We start from the raw sequence: 18,707 nt of genomic DNA, 5'->3' as shown, positions 1-18,707 counted from the left end.
TAGCCTTCTGATTTTCTAATCTTCTAATTACCTAGACTTCTAGTCTTCCTGCATTCTAGTCATCTAGACTTTTAGTCTTCTGGTCTTCTACTCTTCTAGTCCTCTAATCTTCTAGTCTGCTAGTCTTCTAGTCTATTCCTCTAGTCTTCTAGTATTCAAGTCTTCTTGTCTTCTAGTATTCTAGTCTTCTAGCCTTCTCTCCCTCCTTTCTTCAAGTCTTCTAACTTTAAACTCATTCGACTCTCGAGTCGAAATCATCATATGTGAGGGGTTGAAAATCGAATTCAGAAATGCTGTGCGAAAGGTGATCGGCTTACCCATCACGCTACGACCATCCGCTAGTGAATGTAATATTCTTCTTATAGAATAAAAATAAGCAGCTTTGAGAATTGAATTGGATTCAAGGCCATCGTCCAAGTACCATGCGCGCGGGTGGTTTAAGGAAATTTTCGATGAAAATTTTGAAAAATTTGACAAAACCAAAAACATACAGACCTTTGAAATACTTTTATCTATCTACAGGGTGAAAATGGCTGGAAAATTCGGAGGATTTTCCGAGTCTTATCAAAAATAGCACTGAAAAAATGAGCTTCTTGTCTTCTAGTATTCTAGTCTTCTAGCCTTCTCTCCCTCCTTTCTTCAAGTCTTCTAACTTTAAACTCATTCGACTCTCGAGTCGAAATCATCATATGTGAGGGGTTGAAAATCGAATTCAGAAATGCTGTGCGAAAGGTGATCGGCTTACCCATCACGCTACGACCATCCGCTAGTGAATGTAATATTCTTCTTATAGAATAAAAATAAGCAGCTTTGAGAATTGAATTGGATTCAAGGCCATCGTCCAAGTACCATGCGCGCGGGTGGTTTAAGGAAATTTTCGATGAAAATTTTGAAAAATTTGACAAAACCAAAAACATACAGACCTTTGAAATACTTTTATCTATCTACAGGGTGAAAATGGCTGGAAAATTCGGAGGATTTTCCGAGTCTTATCAAAAATAGCACTGAAAAAATGAGCTTTTTTTTGTAATTTTTCACAATTTTTTGAAAAAATAATTCGATGGAATGAAATTTTTTTTCAAGAAAACCTTATGCTGGCAACAAGGTTCACATTCGGAAACATTTTTGGAAAACCTTTTCACGCTTTTCATGGAAAATCAACGAATTTCATATATCCGATTTCGTGGAAATTTTTGAAATTCGTTGATTTTCTAAGAAAAACGTGAAAAGGTTTTCAAAAAATGTGTCCGAATGTAATCTTTGTATCCATCATAAGGTATATTTGAAAAAAAAAAATTTATGTCATCGCATTATTTTTCCAGATAATTGTGAAAGATCACAAAAACACTCATTTTTCAGAGCTATTTTTGATAAGACTCGGAAAATCCTCCGAATTTTCCAGCCATTTTCACCCTGTAGATAGATAAAAGTATTACAAAGGTTGTAGATGTTTTTGGTTTTCTCAAATTTTCCGAAATTTCCATCGAAAATTTCCTTAAACTACCCGCGCGCATGGTACTTGGACGATGGCCTTAAAAGCAGAATTATATATATTTTTTTACTTTAGTTTATTCTTCATTTAAGAAAATCACAAAATCAAAGTTCACTCCAAAACATACACAAAATCGATCCATCGAAAAGACGGTGGTGCTTCACTGAGTCGAATGTGGGTTTTGTTTCGTAGAAGACGTCACCTTTCGTACAGGACTCAAATAGACGGGATAGTGCATGGTATAAACAGCGTAAGGATTTTGAGCAGCAGTCGTTTCAGGTTTAGCTATATGGATCAATCGTACATTTCTGTAGTCAACATCATCCGATGCCGCTTTTGTTGTATAGGTATGACCAACAAACTGGTAAGGAGTTTGAATTCCGTTGTCAACCATCACAGGCACCATTTTTACTATGTGAATGGGATATGGAATGTTCACTGGGTAGAGCAGATTTCCGGTATTGGTCTGCCTCATCGGTTCCCAGCTGTGTTGGTTCTGTGAATTCCGATAGTGCTGATTGTAATCGTTTCGATACTGCCCGTCATGTTCGTGAGGAATCTGTTGTTGAATGTAAAATACGTTCCCAGGACTCTGCTGATGATTATACGTCTTTTGTGGTTCCCATTCCTGGTGTTGTTGATGCTGAGCGCTGCTCTGATACTCGTTGGTTTTGTCGGTAGCCGATATTAGTTTCGATTGAACAGTATGAAGTTGATTGGGGTGATACTGTGTAACCTGTTCGTATTGTGCTGTGGCTTGGGAATCATGATTAATATAATCATGGTTTTGCACTGTATTTTCTTTAATGATGTTTTCCTCTTTTCGACTAGAATCTTCCGCCGATAGGATGGAGGCTACCCCCAGTAAAACGATAACTGTGAAATGCATCTGAACTTCAAAGGTTAAATAAACCGTGAAATATCGATTGAAACTCACCTTCGTTGTGAACCCACCAAGGTGTACGGTTCTGGCGAACGGTCACGATCAAATGATAACTCGAAGCACCGGTAACTGCTGATTTTATACAGCAAATGTTTTCTTTATTTTTGTCGGTGAACTTGCACCTGTCACTTCATCCAATGGAGAAAAAACGAGAGCCATTTTTCGGTCTTTCGTATGGAAACTGTTCATGCGTGTTATTTGATAACACTACCAACATCTCACGAAAGCGAGAGTTGAAGGTAATTCATTGCATAAGTCAAGAAAGCGAAGTGAAAACCTCCAAATGACTAACTGAAGTATTTTTCAGCAGTAAAGTTCTATAGCTCACAGACTGTAACACACAAACTTTCCTTTGAACAAACCTGTACAAGTATATTTTTGTTTAAAAAATCGTTGAATTGGACGTTATCGTGAGCAGAATACTAATGTTTGAAAGAATCACAGTTCGTTACACATATAAAAATATTTTAATAATTTACATCAATTTTCATGCACATATTTGGAGCAGGCAATTGAATAGGAAGTTACTTAACAGTTCTTCATTTTTAGGTATACTTTGTTCATTGAAAAATCAATGCATTCCAATTTAATTTGACATCGATCAGATTTTTGATTCAACTAATGTCTATTGCATAGTACTATTATTGTACAGGTCGTGGTAATTTAATTATTTTTGTTTTTCTCATATAGAAAGGCTATGAAATTGCTGTGAAAACCAACTTTACAACCGAGGTCCGAAGGGCTGAGTTTCATATACCATTCGACTTAGTTTGTGAAGATCACAAACTGTTTGTATGTGTGTATGTGTGTATGTATGTTTCTATCTCAGAAATTTCTTAACCGATTTTCACAAACTAAAATGCAAATGAGAGGTCCCAAAATTCTTTAAAAAGTCTTCAGAAGAACTATCCGGATCCGACTTGCGGTTCCAGAATTACAGCACCATAATTTACAAAAAGGAGGTTCAAATTATGATAAACCTTGCTGGTAAATTCATCTAGTTGGCAGATCTTGTTAGTTGATAAATATATAAACCTACTTTGGAACTATTGGCCCCTGGTTTCCGGTCCCGAAAGAACCGATATTAATGAAGAAAATTTCCACAAAACGGAACTCACTTCGATTTCTCAGCAACGGTTTAACCGATTTGTACAATCTTGATTCAAATTAAAACTCTCATCGTCTTATAAAATAGTGTTCAATTTTATCCAGATCTAACTTCCGGTTCCGAAATTATAGGGCGATGAGTCAAAAAGTTCAAATCGTCATACAAAATGGCGATGCAAAACCGGTACGCGCTGGTACGGAAAAAGAAAACACCATGTCTTGCAAACGAAGCACGTGCTTTGTTCGATTTCGTATAGCGTGTACGGGAGAAACCTACAACGTTTTCAAAACACAACCGAATTCATCGGCTGTGCTTACATTGACAATAATTCAAATCCAATCACAATGCATGTTACTTATATTGCTGTATTACTACCCATTTAACTTGAATTTCTTGTACAGCAGTAACAGGAGCGCAGATTTCATTTTCGTTTAATTGACTCAATCTAAATAGTGCAATATTTTTTTCGCTGAACTTATTATATGTTGGTCAAAATGTCTAATCTTACGACACAGATAAGTACGAAATTTGCAAATCAGATTTCACCTTTATTGTGAATAACGACGTATCGATTTTTCGATCGTATTTCATTTGTATTCTTAATAACGCTACCAAAATATACAGTAACTAGGATTCGTCCCGGGTTGGCGGTTCAATGCATAGGACGCTGGTCTTACAAGCCAGTTGTCGTATGTTCGAGCCCCGACCTGAAAGGGTTCTTAGTGTCAGTAGGATCCACAGTACTAGCCATGCAATGATTCTGTACACTAAGAATCGGCTGCGAAGTCTGTTGAAACAGAAAGGCCAAATTCAACGAAAGGAATGTAATGCCAAGACTTTGCTTTGCTAGGATTCGATCGAACCACATTTGATCGAAAATTCAATTCGTCGTTATTCAGATTGAAAAAACTTGAAAATATTATGATCATTTGAAAGATAATTTTTTCCCAAATAAATGATCTGCGACATCCTTCAATTATACATTGATAATGAAAGCTCTAATTATAATCGTAATCAAAAAGTAAGTTTTCCGTATTTATCCCATATCCAGAAAATCGAAACGATGACATATGTATTTTTATATACCAATAAACTGCATTTTTATATCAGCTACAAGAAATTCATGTTTTGATTTCTTTTCCCAATCATCTAAAAAAATAAATATTTTCACAGGTATTTTAAAAATAAAAAAAGCCTTTTTGCAGAAATTTTGAAACCTTAACGATATCCAGCACTTAGCTAGTCATACAAAGTACACATCTAACAGTTTTTTTAATACCAATAGATCAAATATGGTACCAGCTAACGTTTGTTTAGTGAAATAATTTAGTATTTACGAGAAGTCTCAAAAAATTTGTTATTTTCACAAAAATTCTAAAATTTTATATGTCTTTACATCTCCTAAACATTTAAAGCTAACATTTTAATAAATAATACATCAATCGATTGAAGTTAGAACCAAGTAGATTATGTGGAGGGAAACTATTTCCTGTTTGCTAAACATAAATTTAAAATTATTACTCTCCACAAAGTTTAACTGGTACCGAATTGAATCGAATAGTGCATAATGTACATTTTCTTAATCATGACACTTTACCATCATTGTGGCATTCGTGTCAGTACAATTTGCGTCCTTCGTTAAACTCCGAATTTTTCGAAAATTCTAAAATTTGTATGAAAACTTCGAATTTTTTGAGATTTTCTTGCAAAAACAACTTTACCTTGTGCTAACTTCAATCGATCGATAATCATAAATGCTAAGATGTTCGTTTTGAATTTCACATAAAATCCTCAAAAATATACCCTTTTAAAATGTCTGTCAAAATATCAAATTTTGTGAATTTTTTTAGCGAACATGGAATAATTTCCTTCCATATATTTTGGATGGTACTGACTTCAATCGATTGGTGAACAAAAATGCTTAAGTGGTAACTTGAAGAGTCCTTGAAGAGTGCCTTATTTTTTTCAGGAACTTTGACAGATTTCTCGTCTGAAAACATCAACATCAATCAATGAAAATGCAAAGGTATTCAGCTCTCTGCTTAGCATTCCTCAAAAAGTGCCGAGTATTTCTAATATTAGAAAATTTCTGAGAAAATATTTTTGTGAGATATTTTGAGAAAAATCAAAATAAATGGTGATTTTTTCCTGGTATCTTTCTGGTAACACTGTTTTTGACAGATCACGCGTGAATCGTGTCTTGTGTCATTGTCAAATTTGTTCAGTTTGGTCTATAATTTATTTATGAATCGTCGTTTGTTCTATAATTTAATCATTAACGGGCGCCAACAAAGTTGGAGGAAGAACCACTTTTTAACGAAAACTTTCTGGTTGAATGGATACTTTAACAATCAAAATTGCCGCATCTGGAATGAAGATCAGCCAGAAGCATTGCAAGAGCTACCAATGCATCCCAAAAAAGTCACTGTTTGGTGTGGATTATGGTCCGGTGGCATTATTCGTGAAATACCGCCGATATGTTGGAGAGAGTGTGCAAAAATTGGACCTTGCGCATGGACCATCTAAAGCGAAGCCACGGCCAACATTTGCATGGAATAATCTTCAAGCATGAATTTATATTGATCGTTCTTCCGATTCCAATGAAGATTTAATCAATTTTCTCGAAGAATTTTTTTTTTTTGAAAATCTAATCTAATCTAATCACCCTTTATAAATTTTCATTTCTTGTAGCTGGTATCAAATGTGATTGGTATATAAAAATGTGAATTTCAAGATATGTCTCGAATACGGCGTTTTCCATTACTTATGACTGGACTTGATAAAATTTATAATCAGAATTTTTATTAGCTATGTGTAATTGAAGGGTATTGTTTGTTTATTTGTGAAAAAACTATCATTCAAACAGGCACGTACCCAGAGGGGGGGCCCAAGGGGCCCTGGCCCCTCCCGAAATCGGAGTAAAGTTATTTTCATTTTAGGATTTTTAACCACTATCTCCGGAATCAAGAACAGAAATGAGTTGTTTTTTCATCTACTAACATAAAAAGATCTGTTAATTAGAAGATTTTACCAACCAGTTTTAGATAACCCGCTTCTTTCTGCAATCGAACTTTTTTCGAAGCTCAAAAGTCGGTTTTCACAGTGCTTACAGTCAATGTCAAAATCAAAGGAAATGGTACTAGATGGCCAGAAAATGCCATGAAGATTAGTACTGAGCAAAATAATCATAGTTTCAGCAAGATTCTGCGCATGAAAAAGATGTTCTGCCGCTAGATGCCGCACTTGCATACTCAGGATTAAAACGATGAACGCAAGCACACTTCGGAAGCATGTGCGCCTATGCCGATGATGATGGTGTCAGTTATATAATGTTGATGAAGTCTAGATCCATTATTATACACCAGAGAACAGAATGATTAACCGACAATAGACTGAAATCGGCAAGAGTTCTCCAAACCGGCCTAGGTAGGCTAAATTTGGCGGAATGGTTATGAAGTCGGTTTTGTGGGTTTGTCTCGGTATACTTTTCGTGGACTATTCTAGACAAAGGAAAACACTTTCGACAGCAAATGTAAGTGTGCATTATTGGAGCGATTGAAAATCGGGTTTTCAAGAAAATGCACAGATACACAAGAGCAGAATGTGAGTTAAATTTTGAAACTCTGACCGCTTCTTCCGGACCTGTTCCAAAATTCGGATTCGGTTAAAATAGCATAAAAGTCTATGAATCCATAAGACGTTTCATTGGAATCCATTCTTACATTTGTGCGAATCGTCCTAGTCATCTCTGAGAAAATTATGTGAGTTTTTGACCGCTACAAAGAAGATTTTTCTGTTGTTGCATCGTCACTCCCAATGACGAATTGAAATTTTTATACTCATCACCCTGTACAACCAGACCAGAGATGTAAAGTAAAAATTTTAAATATTTTCATGCAGGGTTGAAGAAGCCTGTAAACTCGAAAAAAAAATCTGCGGACTTCAAGTTTTCTTCAAATAATGATGTAAGGAATTGGTATAGTGAACAAAAAAAAGACCGCGGCAATTTTAAAAGTCTGTAAATTTTTACAAACGTATTCAAAAAACGTGATTTTCAAAAGCCTGCAAAAAAGTCTGCAACTGAAATCTCTGATCCAGACACGGAAGATGACTCGATGAAATTAAATAGAATCATATAAGATTGTAAGGCACCTCATTTGAATATAAATTTATTAAAATCTGCTCGACCATCTGTTCGTCAAATAATCAACCAATTTTGCAAACTAGAAGAGCTTGAATAGTTTCAAAATATTTGCTCCTTTTTACATCGTGAACACATAAGAACTTCCTTTCTACATAGGAACACACCCTTAAAATTGAATGTTTTAATACTCATCACTCAGTTTTTCCGGAACCAGAAGTCAAAGCCGAACTATGGGACTATATGATAAAAGAAATGTAAAAACGATCCCTTCCCTTTGACACATATAACTTCTTGTTTCAATCCCTCATTGTCCAATCCAAAATATGTATATATTTACATATTTACTTAAATTGATAATTACTTGCACTCACTCTTCAGAAAAAAATACTTAAAACACAAGAATCATCAGTTAAAAGCATTATATGTTATTTGTGGGCCCCTCCCGAAACGAAATCCTGGGTACGGGCCTGCATTTAAATGATCATAAAATTTTGAAAATCAGACAACTAACGGTTGAGATATGGTCAAAGTAGGCGTGCTCACTGTTTTTCAAAAGAATTTGGTTTGGCTTTTTCTGATAACTTTGGGTAGACAATTATATTTTCCATAACCCTCTTGGTAGTCCGTGTAACTTTTTACAACCTTGGTATTCCGAATGTTAAGTGATTTTCACAAAGCTCTCAGACGACGACGAATCTTATGCAAAAATAGACTTTAAACTACCTTAACAGTTTTTTTGTAATCACGGTCCTGAAATTGTCCCCAACAGATATGAATATGTTTCCAGCGAAAAATAAAAAAAACATCGGATTTGACCATCTATTTGTAGTCGCGTACAAAAGGTTTAAGTTTTACAAATGAATGGCGCAATGCAAAAATCGGATAAGTACAACTTTATTTAAGTATTTTTAATTGTAAAAATCGGATAAAAGCATTGGGGCAAAAACCGGACACGGAGGTACATATTAATACAAAACACGAGAAAAATTTCAACGCCGTCGGAAAAGAAATTACCCAAGAAATAAACACATGATAATATAATTCGGACATTACACTAGGATAAATTGCGCTTTCCTGCGTTTCATCCTGTCTCCTTGTTAGAACTGCACTGAATTTTTCTATGACCAATCGGAACCATATGTTCTTCATTTGTGTATGGGAAAAGGCGACATTGAAGAATTTGATTACCGTAATAAACTGCTACTTGAGGTTGCAAAATAAACACCCGTTCGCCCGAATCGTAAACACAAACAGACTCCCTTCCCGCATGATCTCACTCGCTCGCACGGATCGGAAAATGCGATGGATGTGCGGGACAAGCTGGGTCCGGTTGGATGATGACGTAACACGGAAATGGTTTACTATATATGCATATTTGAAAATATCTTTTCTTGCAATGTAAACGCACTCCTACAATACAGTAGCCGTATGTAGGACAGTGCCACCGACCGACTGCACATCGAATAACTATAATAAAAGTAAAAAGAGAAAACAAGCATGTCGGTTGACACTGGAACTGAAAGCAAACATGCATTTGGTTGACTATAAATACTGACAAAATCTCCAACAGAGAACAACACAAATGATAGACTGTAATGGGTATAATTTCAGTTCGAATGTGTTTACTTTGGGATTTTATTGGAAACAGAGCGTCAATAATCACACATCCACAGTAATAGTCAATTCCATAACCTGGTCGTTCTGAATTCTCATGCAGCGATTCAAGCATGATCGAAATTGTAATAATATTCTGATTAAATCACCAGACTCCAAATTGTGATTCGTTGTCAGGCTCAACAAATCCTTCAAATTTGAAATTTAAAATAAATAAACATATGAGAATTCGCGTTTCGAAATCAAGCACGTCTTTGATCTTATGTTTAATCAATTTTTTTAACCTATTTCAGCATTCATGTTTATTACAGTGCTAGTTATGCAATCTAACTGATAATAATAGTCCAGTCGGAAATCCAATTGACAGCAAAAGATTCATAACGGCAAACCGCGCAAAGTTGACTGGGTTGAATTTGTCGTGTGAATTTTCAATGTCAATTTTAAATTTATGAAACTCAATATGGTGAATCTCAAGTCAATATAATGGCCTAATCACTCGAAAGCAAACAGAGCACTTCAGTTTTACTCTTCGGTTGTCATGAGTGCGAGTCAAGTCGTTGGCACAGTCACAGTTTTGCGAAAGAAAATGTCAGCTTCAATTGCACTGTTCGGTACGTGAACCGAAACGAAAAGTGTTTATTATCGCAATAAATTTTATCACACCCGGTCGAATGAGCTTCCGTTGACGTCTTATTTTTCCCAGTATTGTCACCCCCGCCCAGTCTATTCAGGTCAACAATCCAGTTAGTGATGGTGGTGCCAAACAAACTGTCGCGCTTTGATCGGCAGCGGCAGGGAACGGAGTTGGAGTTGCAGGTTCTGGAGTGGTGCGGTTGTGGAATCTGCTATTTCTCCCGCGAGTTAGATTGGTGGATAGAGCTTATATCATCATTAGCATCACCGCATAATATAGTTAATCGCCTGTTGCGGGTATAAATTTACCTTGTTTTGTATATAAATCAGACCAAAATGGAATTCATATTGGTGATCAGCATATCAAGCAATAACCATCATGGATAGATTAAATTGGATTTTAATTTCAAACAGTTGGATAAAGTCTTGGTTTCAAACAGTACATGGGAAAATCATTACCTTACACTCACATACGGCAAAGTGTTCCCGTTCATCAAAAAGTAGGTTTATAAACATATTTTATTTGTTCAGTTTGCCACCGTATAGATAGTTGAAATGATTTCTGTGCTAACCTAATCTATATGCACTATGGACCACAGATTTCATTTCTTTATCATGGATCATAAGTCGAATTAGTTTTGTATTTATTGATTAGGCTCAAATTTACCATAGGAGAAATTCCACCGCAAATGACAGATTTATTTTTGGAATTTTGTGATTTGGCTTATTAGCGTTATTTATGGCCAAACAAAACAATTTACATCATCAGTTTGCCATTTTAACCATAACCTTTCTTTTGAGAAGGGATTAAGCAAAAATCAAATTTTCAATAATATATTCTGCAATTTTTTAGGTACTTGAAAGGATTATATTAAAAAAAATAGTACTGTTGAATTTTTTTTTTATTTTAAACATTACTTAATTTTTTTTTTTTGATTATATACATTTAACCTTAAGCCTCTGGGAATCGAACCCGGATGGGGAGCGTTGAAAAGCATCGACCTACCCATCACGCTATACCCGTCCCCACTTAAAATTTAAATATCTCAGAAAATGAATTTCTAGTTATTTTTATTGATATGCTGTAGCTGAAGTACGAAATAAAAAAATGTCAAATTTTTATAATGGAGAAATAATTTTTGAAAAAGTTGCATATTTTCAAAATTATGTACATTTTTGAAAATCATGGATTTTTTATTTTTCAACAAAATTTTATGAAAGAACGCTAAATTTACCATTAAAAAGATGTTAATCAAAATTTTGCTGTATGCTACCGCTCTCCAGACCCAGCAGTTTGAAAACGGTTTTCGGATGGTTATTTATATTTATTAAAAAAAACCCTTCTTAATCCACCTAGTGGTGTGATAATGCCTTTCTCTTCTTTCATAACAGTCTCATGAAAATATGTTTCATACTTTTATTAAATAATTTTGGATACTAATTTTGACAGCAATTGATTCAGATTGATTTGAGTAGTTCACAAAAGCATGCTTCAGTGTTTATGTCACACATTAAGCATCATTTTTCCAAACTAGTGCTTGACATTTGCGTTGCCTTTTCGTATGAGAACAGTGATGCTAATCTAAAAATAAAAAAAGCCTTCTTAGTCCACTTAGTGCAATTTTCATATATCTTGAAAAATCACCATAGGGAAGAGCACATGAAATTTTCGAAATCGAAAAAAAATTTTTGATGCCGAAAGGCTTAGAATTGCATGAAACGTCGAGATTTAGTGTCATCTCGAAAAAAATTTTTTTTAAAGAAGTCGACTTTTTGGAACTTAGAAAAAATATGAAAATTTTCTATGTCCCAGAAAGTTGATTTTTTCTAAAAAATTTTCTTTTGAGATGACACTAAATTTCGATGTTTCATGCAGTTTTAAGAGTTTTGGCATCAAAAAAAATTTTCGATTTTGTAAATTTCATGTACTCCCCCCTATGGTGCTTTTTCAAGATCGAAAATTGTCAAACCTTTACCACCGGGCAGCACCCCTTACGCATGTCCGATTCAAGTCAAATTTAGCATGAAGGCTTTTTTCGAGGTGCTTAAATTTTTGGCACCCTTATATATATATATATATATATATATATATATATATATATATATATATATATATATTATATATATATATATATATATATATATATATATATATATATATATATATATATATATATATATATATATATATATATATATATATATAAGAGCGGTAAAAATCAATGTGTTTTGTCGGTTACGTCACTTATACAATCATATATCTGGAACCAAAAGTCACAACCATTTGATCTTCGAACTTGATCAATGGCCCGACAGTAGCTTTCAAACGAGCCCAAGTTTGTTAAAATCGGTTCAGCCATCTCTGAGAAAATTGAGCGCGTTCAAATACAACGCTTTTTGTCGGTTAGGTCACTTATACAATCATATCTCCGGAACTAAAAGTCACAGCCATTTGATCTTCGAACTTGATCTTTGGCCCGACAGTAGCTTTCAAACGAGCCCAAGTTTGTTAAAATCGGTTCAGCCATCTCTGAGAAAATTGAGCGCGTTCAAATATCTTCGAAAAGTGCACACACACACACAGACATTTTCCGATCTCGTCGAACTGAGTCGAATGGTATATAACACTATGGGTCTCCGAGGCTCCGTTCGAAAGTCGGTTTTTCCAGCAATTCTAATACCTTTCTATAGAGAAAGGCAAAAACTTTCTCATCCGAAAGAATTTATTAAAAATTTCTTATTGTTCAATAATATTTACCATTTTCATACTAGCATTACAATTTGAAAATCGTTTATTTTTTATTGTATTGTGTTCCTTGAATAGTAGTTGTCTTTGACTATTGTTAATTAAATGTTGCTTGGTATTTTCAATCTCTATTGTACTTGCATTGGAAAAGAAAATTTGTGCTAGTTGTTCCCTCTTTCGCTTTTGAGTCCAATCGAAATGTTTCTTTGCATTTTTAATGGGATGTTCACGTTCCTTAGCAAGTTGTTTATTCGCAGTACCAGATTGTTTTATATACAAACATAGGTGCCTGTAACAACTAACAGGTACATTTTTGTAAGATTAGGAAAATATAACAACAGGCTTACCCTAAGAAAATAACAGGTATGTTTTCTCATTCTTTACGAAAAATATATATTGCCTTTCTCTTATATTTTATACATTCTAATATTATAGAAAAACATATCATATCCTTGAAAATTTTCAATAATATATGTTTCAGAAATAAAATGTCCGATCGATTTTTCATCGTCTGCACTTTTTTTAGGTAATTATAAGGAACATGTTAAAAAAAGTTTGTACTGTTGATTTTTTTTTATATGGAACACATCTTTATTTTCTATGTAGTGGTGCAAATCAGAAACTCAAGAAAAACTACACGTAGAAATGTGGTCAGGTTTTAAGCACTTACAGCTCAGTCTATTTTGTATCAATTATAATATTATTTCATCATTTGATAGGAAATATTTCTACGTTTCGATTTGAATGTATCAAGGCACGTATTTTCAATTATATTTGATTGAAATTTTGATTAGTAGCGAGCAGTGTCCTATTTGGCTGCTAAAAATCTTTGGCATACCGGATTTCCCTGTCATAGACGACGGTTTTGAAGGAGTAAGCGATATATCAAAGGGAAAGCATCGCTCTGATTTGGCAATCGATGCAAAAGCGAAGCGCCAATCTATAAATAGAAGCGAAATTAAAGCTAACGTTTCAGTCCTACTCGTAGCATGCTAGAGGTAGGTTGTTGCTAGAGTGCAAGACAAAAACGTTTCATAAAACGATATGAAGCTTTAAGGGCTGAGGCCAGTTGTTAGCGTGAAACCGTGTTGCTCGCTGTGCGTATTACATTTCTCTCCATGCTCTCTCGTAAATGTGTAAAATGACTCTCGATGTGGCCGGGTGGCCAAGAAAGTTTTGATATTTTTGGTTACAAGTTTGACTACATCACATAAAATCCAATAAAGCTACCGCTTGTTTGGCAGCCTTGCTGAGCCGATTTTATTTCTGTCTCATGTTTCGTTATGTTACTAGGATACAAGAGCAGAAAAAAATTCACTTTACAAGAGCAGAAAAACATTCACTTAATTTTTATCGCAACAACATATATGTTTTTATGCACTAATCGTATCCAAACTAAATTATCTAGACATTGTCAGGATAGATTTTTGATCCATGCTTTTGAAGGCGAGATATTCAATGAACAAGTTGAAAGTTGCCGTTTTCAGCTACGCAATTCTTTCTTCAGAAAAAAGACTTTCCCGACCGCTAAAGTCAAACAATCGTTCTGAAATTTTCACAGAATAATCTAAACTAATTTTCTAAAAGATTGTCAGTTGGGTTCTTTGATATTCGTCACCGTTTCTGAGAAAATCAGATTTGAAGCGTGAAAATAGCCCTTTAAAACGTCCTAAAACACACTGGCCTCAGCCCTTAATTGGTATGCTCTGATCTTGTGTCATGCAAGCTCGGAATTCCATGTTAAGTCGTTTCCCCATAAGAAATTGACAACTACCCCTGGTTAAATTTTGAGTTTATTTATTTTTAGTTAGTTTATCGCTTCAACCGAAATCGCAGAATGGTAGAGAAACTTAACGCTAAAAAAAACTGCTTGCATAAAAAACTTGAACACAAGCTTGGCGAAGAGAAGCTTAATTATCGAAATCGCAAGTATGTATAAAGATATAATTGCATACATTTGGGATAATGGTGCAATTTCGTCGGTTATAAAACAAATGCAAATCAAGACGAATCTCGATGAACATTAGAAAAGGTCCCAAGTGCAAGTGACAGTTTCTCTTGGTTTACTTTCTCTTTCAATTATTACGACAAATTCCAGTAATTTCCAACAAATTCTACAGTGCATATCGAAAGTTGATGTTTTTTGCTATAAACCTATGTGAAGTGTTAGATGGGAAGATTGCTGATTGGACCGTAATACTCGAAAGAGAAAGTTAACAAAGAGAAACTGTCATTTGCACTTAGGACCTTTTCTCGTGTTTGTCTTCAAATGATGTTCGGTGTTAGTTCGGATTGATTGAACTTTTTTATTGTAGATCATTAGAAATTTTGGTTGCCTTGTTCCACATCAATGGCTCGAACAACCCCATGGGGCTGATTCTTGCAGTTTTATTTTAAAAATTAGGATGTTTAGTTATTTTTATTGATATGCTGTAGCTGAAGTTCGTAATAAAAGAATGTCAAATTTTTTTTAATGAAGAAATAATGTTTGAAAAAGTTACATATTTTCAGAATCATGTAAATTTTTGAAAATCATGGACTTTTTTCATTTTTCAACAAAATTTTATGAAAGAACGCTAAATTTACAATTGAAAAGATGTTAATCAAAATTTTGCTATATGCTACCGCTCTCAAGACCCAGCAGTTTGAAAAAATATCGGAAATTTTTTTTGTACCGGTGTATGGTTATTTGAGTTTATTAAAAAAAACTTTTTCATCCGAAAGAATTTTATTTTCAAGTTGTTATGCAATGTTTGAGAGTGGTATTTATTAAAAATTTCTTATTGTTCAATAATACCTACAATTTATATACTAACATTACAATTTGAAAATCTTCTAGCTTCTATTGTATTTACAGAAACTAAAATTAATGATTGGTATTTTAGTGTTCCTTGAATAGAAATTGCTTTTGTATATTGTTCATTAAAATGTTGCTTGTTATTTTCATACTTTATTGTACTTGCATAGGAAAAGAATATTAGGGTTAGTTGTTCCCTTTTTCACTTTTGAGTGTTTTTTTCAGGGAATTCAGCGTTTTTTCATAAAACTTTGTAGAAAAAGATAACAAAAAATTTTCATGATTTTGAAAATATGTAACTTTGTCAAATATTATTTCTCTATTCTACAAGTTTGACAGTAGTTTACTTTGGACTTCAGCTATAATATATCAAAAAATAATAGATACATTTTTTGAGATATTTGAATTTTAAGTGTTAATTTTCAAGGGATTATTTCTTAGTGAATTTCAAGGGATTATTTCTTAGTCCATTTCAAGAGTCTTTTTCAAAGGATTTTTTTAGTCCTTTCTTAAAAGTAAGGCTAAAGTTAAAATGACAGACTGATGATGCAAATTGTCTTTTTTGAGAAAGCATATGCAAAATTGGTACCAAATAAAATAATACAAGAAAAACTCGACCTTCGATTTCGTATGGAATTGCTCATAAGTGTTTTTCATGACCAAAATGGACGATTTTAATATTAGCTTGCTATTTTAGAGCAATTCCAGAAATTAACAGCAGAAAATTTGGCAAAATCAGGATCAGGATTTTCTTCTATATGAATGAAACTTTTCACAAGTGTTCAGAATGCAAACCTTTTATTTTGCATGGTTTGCGAGACCGATTCGACTCAAGGCTGATTTTTAAAATAGATGTATGTGTTTTTGCATGCACTTTCTACAAAAAGGTGGTAACTCGGAAACTGTAAATTGTAGAAAAATGGTGCCCGTAAAGAATTTGTAGGAAATCAGATGGGCACTAAAATAATATACACTGAAACAAAATTAAACACTTATTCTGGAATTAGAAAATCAACCGAAAAACTAAAATTAGTATCTTCAATATATTTTAAATAAATTCGTCTTAAGCCCCAACTTGAAGTCCACATTCGATGCAAATGTGAATCAAGCGTGAATTAAAAAATGAAGAAGTTACAGCTAAAACAATTTACCAACATTTGCAAAAATTAAAATTGCATGAAACGTGTGTTTTGATGAACCACGAGGATTGCACCTTGATCGATGATGGTAAATACGTCAAACGCGGTTTTAAGTCAGTTTGAGAAGAAGGCCATGACTTCGTCAGCCTTTGTTTGTCCCAAAGGTTCTAGAATTACTACCCAGACATATAGACTAGTAGTCCATAGTGCAGCATCAACAGTTTGTTGAACGCAAAATTGAACAGATAAGCGTTAGTACAAACACAGTATTTATTGTCGCTCGTGGCTGAACTCTGACCTCTGAATCAACTGTTATGTGCGATTGAAGAGTGAATCTCGACGAAAAGTTGTAAACAATTCATTTCGTTACTTTTATAAGACGATTACATAGGTTTGGAAGTAGAAATAAACGGTTGAAAAAACAACAGTTTTTCAATGGAATGTTCGAAACAATGCCGGCATGAAACTGATAAAAACCAAATTATTCAGATATCTCTCCACAAGTTTTCGAATAGGATTTAGGTAGGGTAACTGTATGGTTAACTCCATCACAAGGATGTTGTTGCCTTTAATACATCCTTGACTCGTCTACTGGTATGTTTCGGGCCATTCTTCTGTTGGAAGGTCCATTTCAAGAGCATGTCCCTTTCTGCCTAAAGGTACATTCTGCAGTATTACTCGAGAAAAGGGTTCTACTTTGCTGCATAAACAATCATAATCTTAGCACCATCGTGTTTAACATTTTTCGTGGTGGATTGTGGTAGAAATTCAGTGCCTGAAAGTCGTGTGACAAATTAACGTTTGTCACCTTAGCCGAATAATTCCACTTTTTAAAAAAAAAAAAAGATCAAAGCCTTGATGTTACATTCCTTTTTGTGGGATTTGATCTTCTGTTTCAATAAACTTCGCTGCCGATTCACAGCGTACGAAATCATGGTATGGCTGGTGCTACGATCCTACTGATACTAAGAATCCTTCCAAGGTCGGGGTTCGAATATACAGCAGCTGGCATGTTAGACTAGCGCCCTATGCATTGAGCCGCCATTGCTCTCAACGACCCTTAAAATGTTACACCATTTTTCGACTGGCCAGGTAAGATTACGCAAAATTGCTGTGAAGTGAGTGATTTGAAATTCTGTTTTATAATTTATTTCCAAGCAATCAACGAGAAATGGAAACCTCCACAAAATTCCTATCGTAAAGTAAATTTTTGGTTTACGGACAAAAAAGCTACCGTATTTTGAGCCCAAGGAGTCGAGCCAAATTTTGTTCAACTTGGTGTGTGTGTGTGTGTGTGTGTGTGTGTGTGTGTGTGTGTGTGTGTGTGTGTGTGTGTGTGTGTGTGAAGCGCACTCCGATGCGTGCCTGCAGCATCGATTGAAAGAAGTTGTTGACCTTGCCTCTAAAGGGTAGCAAGATATGGCCGATTGTTGTTGTGATGAAAAATTACGCACTCGCGTCTGATCTTATATGACACGTAACTTCTTTAATTTTTAAAATACGTTAATTAAATTGACGGTCAATGGTGGTTTTCATAACTAGTTGAAAATGACAATATTGCGAAAAAATGTAAGATGCATTTTGTTTTATTTGATTTTTTCGTTTAATTTTATGATTCATGAAAAAGCATTCCACTTTTTTTCTGAAAGTATATTGTCACTCAGTATTTATTTAATTTCCTGCAATTTTTTTCAATGTCTTCGCAGTTGATAGTTTTCAAGCTAGGGTAATTTATGGGGATCAGTTAGTGTGGCAAAAAAACTGCTTTCTTAATAAAAAAGCTGTTTTAATCCACCTAGTGGTGTAATGATGCCTTTCTCATATCAATCATACTATCATATATAATACTGTGGTATTCTTCAAAACAATTTTCTTCGATTCCTAAAAGAATAACCGAAATCGGTTTGTTTGACCGTGTACTGATAAAAACTATCAATTGGAAAAGATTTGAGGTCGATTTAGAATTTTTTAAGGTTTTTCTCCATTTTTAGTGATGGTATACAATTTTAACCCGCTTTACCCTATATTTCCGGATCCGGAAATCAGATCCGCATGAAATTCAAGAATTACGCATGGGACCATTTCATTTTA

At 34.3% G+C, this 18,707-nt stretch overlaps 1 protein-coding gene across 1 annotated transcript; it reads right to left on the bottom strand.

The window, feature by feature from the left end:
- Window positions 1-1,435: 1,435 nt before the first annotated feature.
- LOC131433118 (uncharacterized) lies at window positions 1,436-2,871 on the bottom strand. The gene is made up of 2 exons (XM_058599938.1): window positions 2,430-2,871; window positions 1,436-2,381 (listed from the first exon to the last, which is right to left on the bottom strand). The coding sequence occupies exon 2, from the start codon at window positions 2,379-2,381 to the stop codon at window positions 1,653-1,655; it is 729 nt and encodes a 242-aa protein (XP_058455921.1). The 5' UTR covers window positions 2,430-2,871; the 3' UTR covers window positions 1,436-1,652.
- Between the last annotated feature and the right edge of the window lie 15,836 nt (window positions 2,872-18,707).

This window comes from Malaya genurostris, chromosome 2 (genome assembly GCF_030247185.1).
Source record: "Malaya genurostris strain Urasoe2022 chromosome 2, Malgen_1.1, whole genome shotgun sequence".
Lineage (NCBI taxonomy): Eukaryota > Metazoa > Arthropoda > Insecta > Diptera > Culicidae > Malaya > Malaya genurostris.
This window is presented reverse-complemented; position numbering and strand designations above follow the sequence as displayed.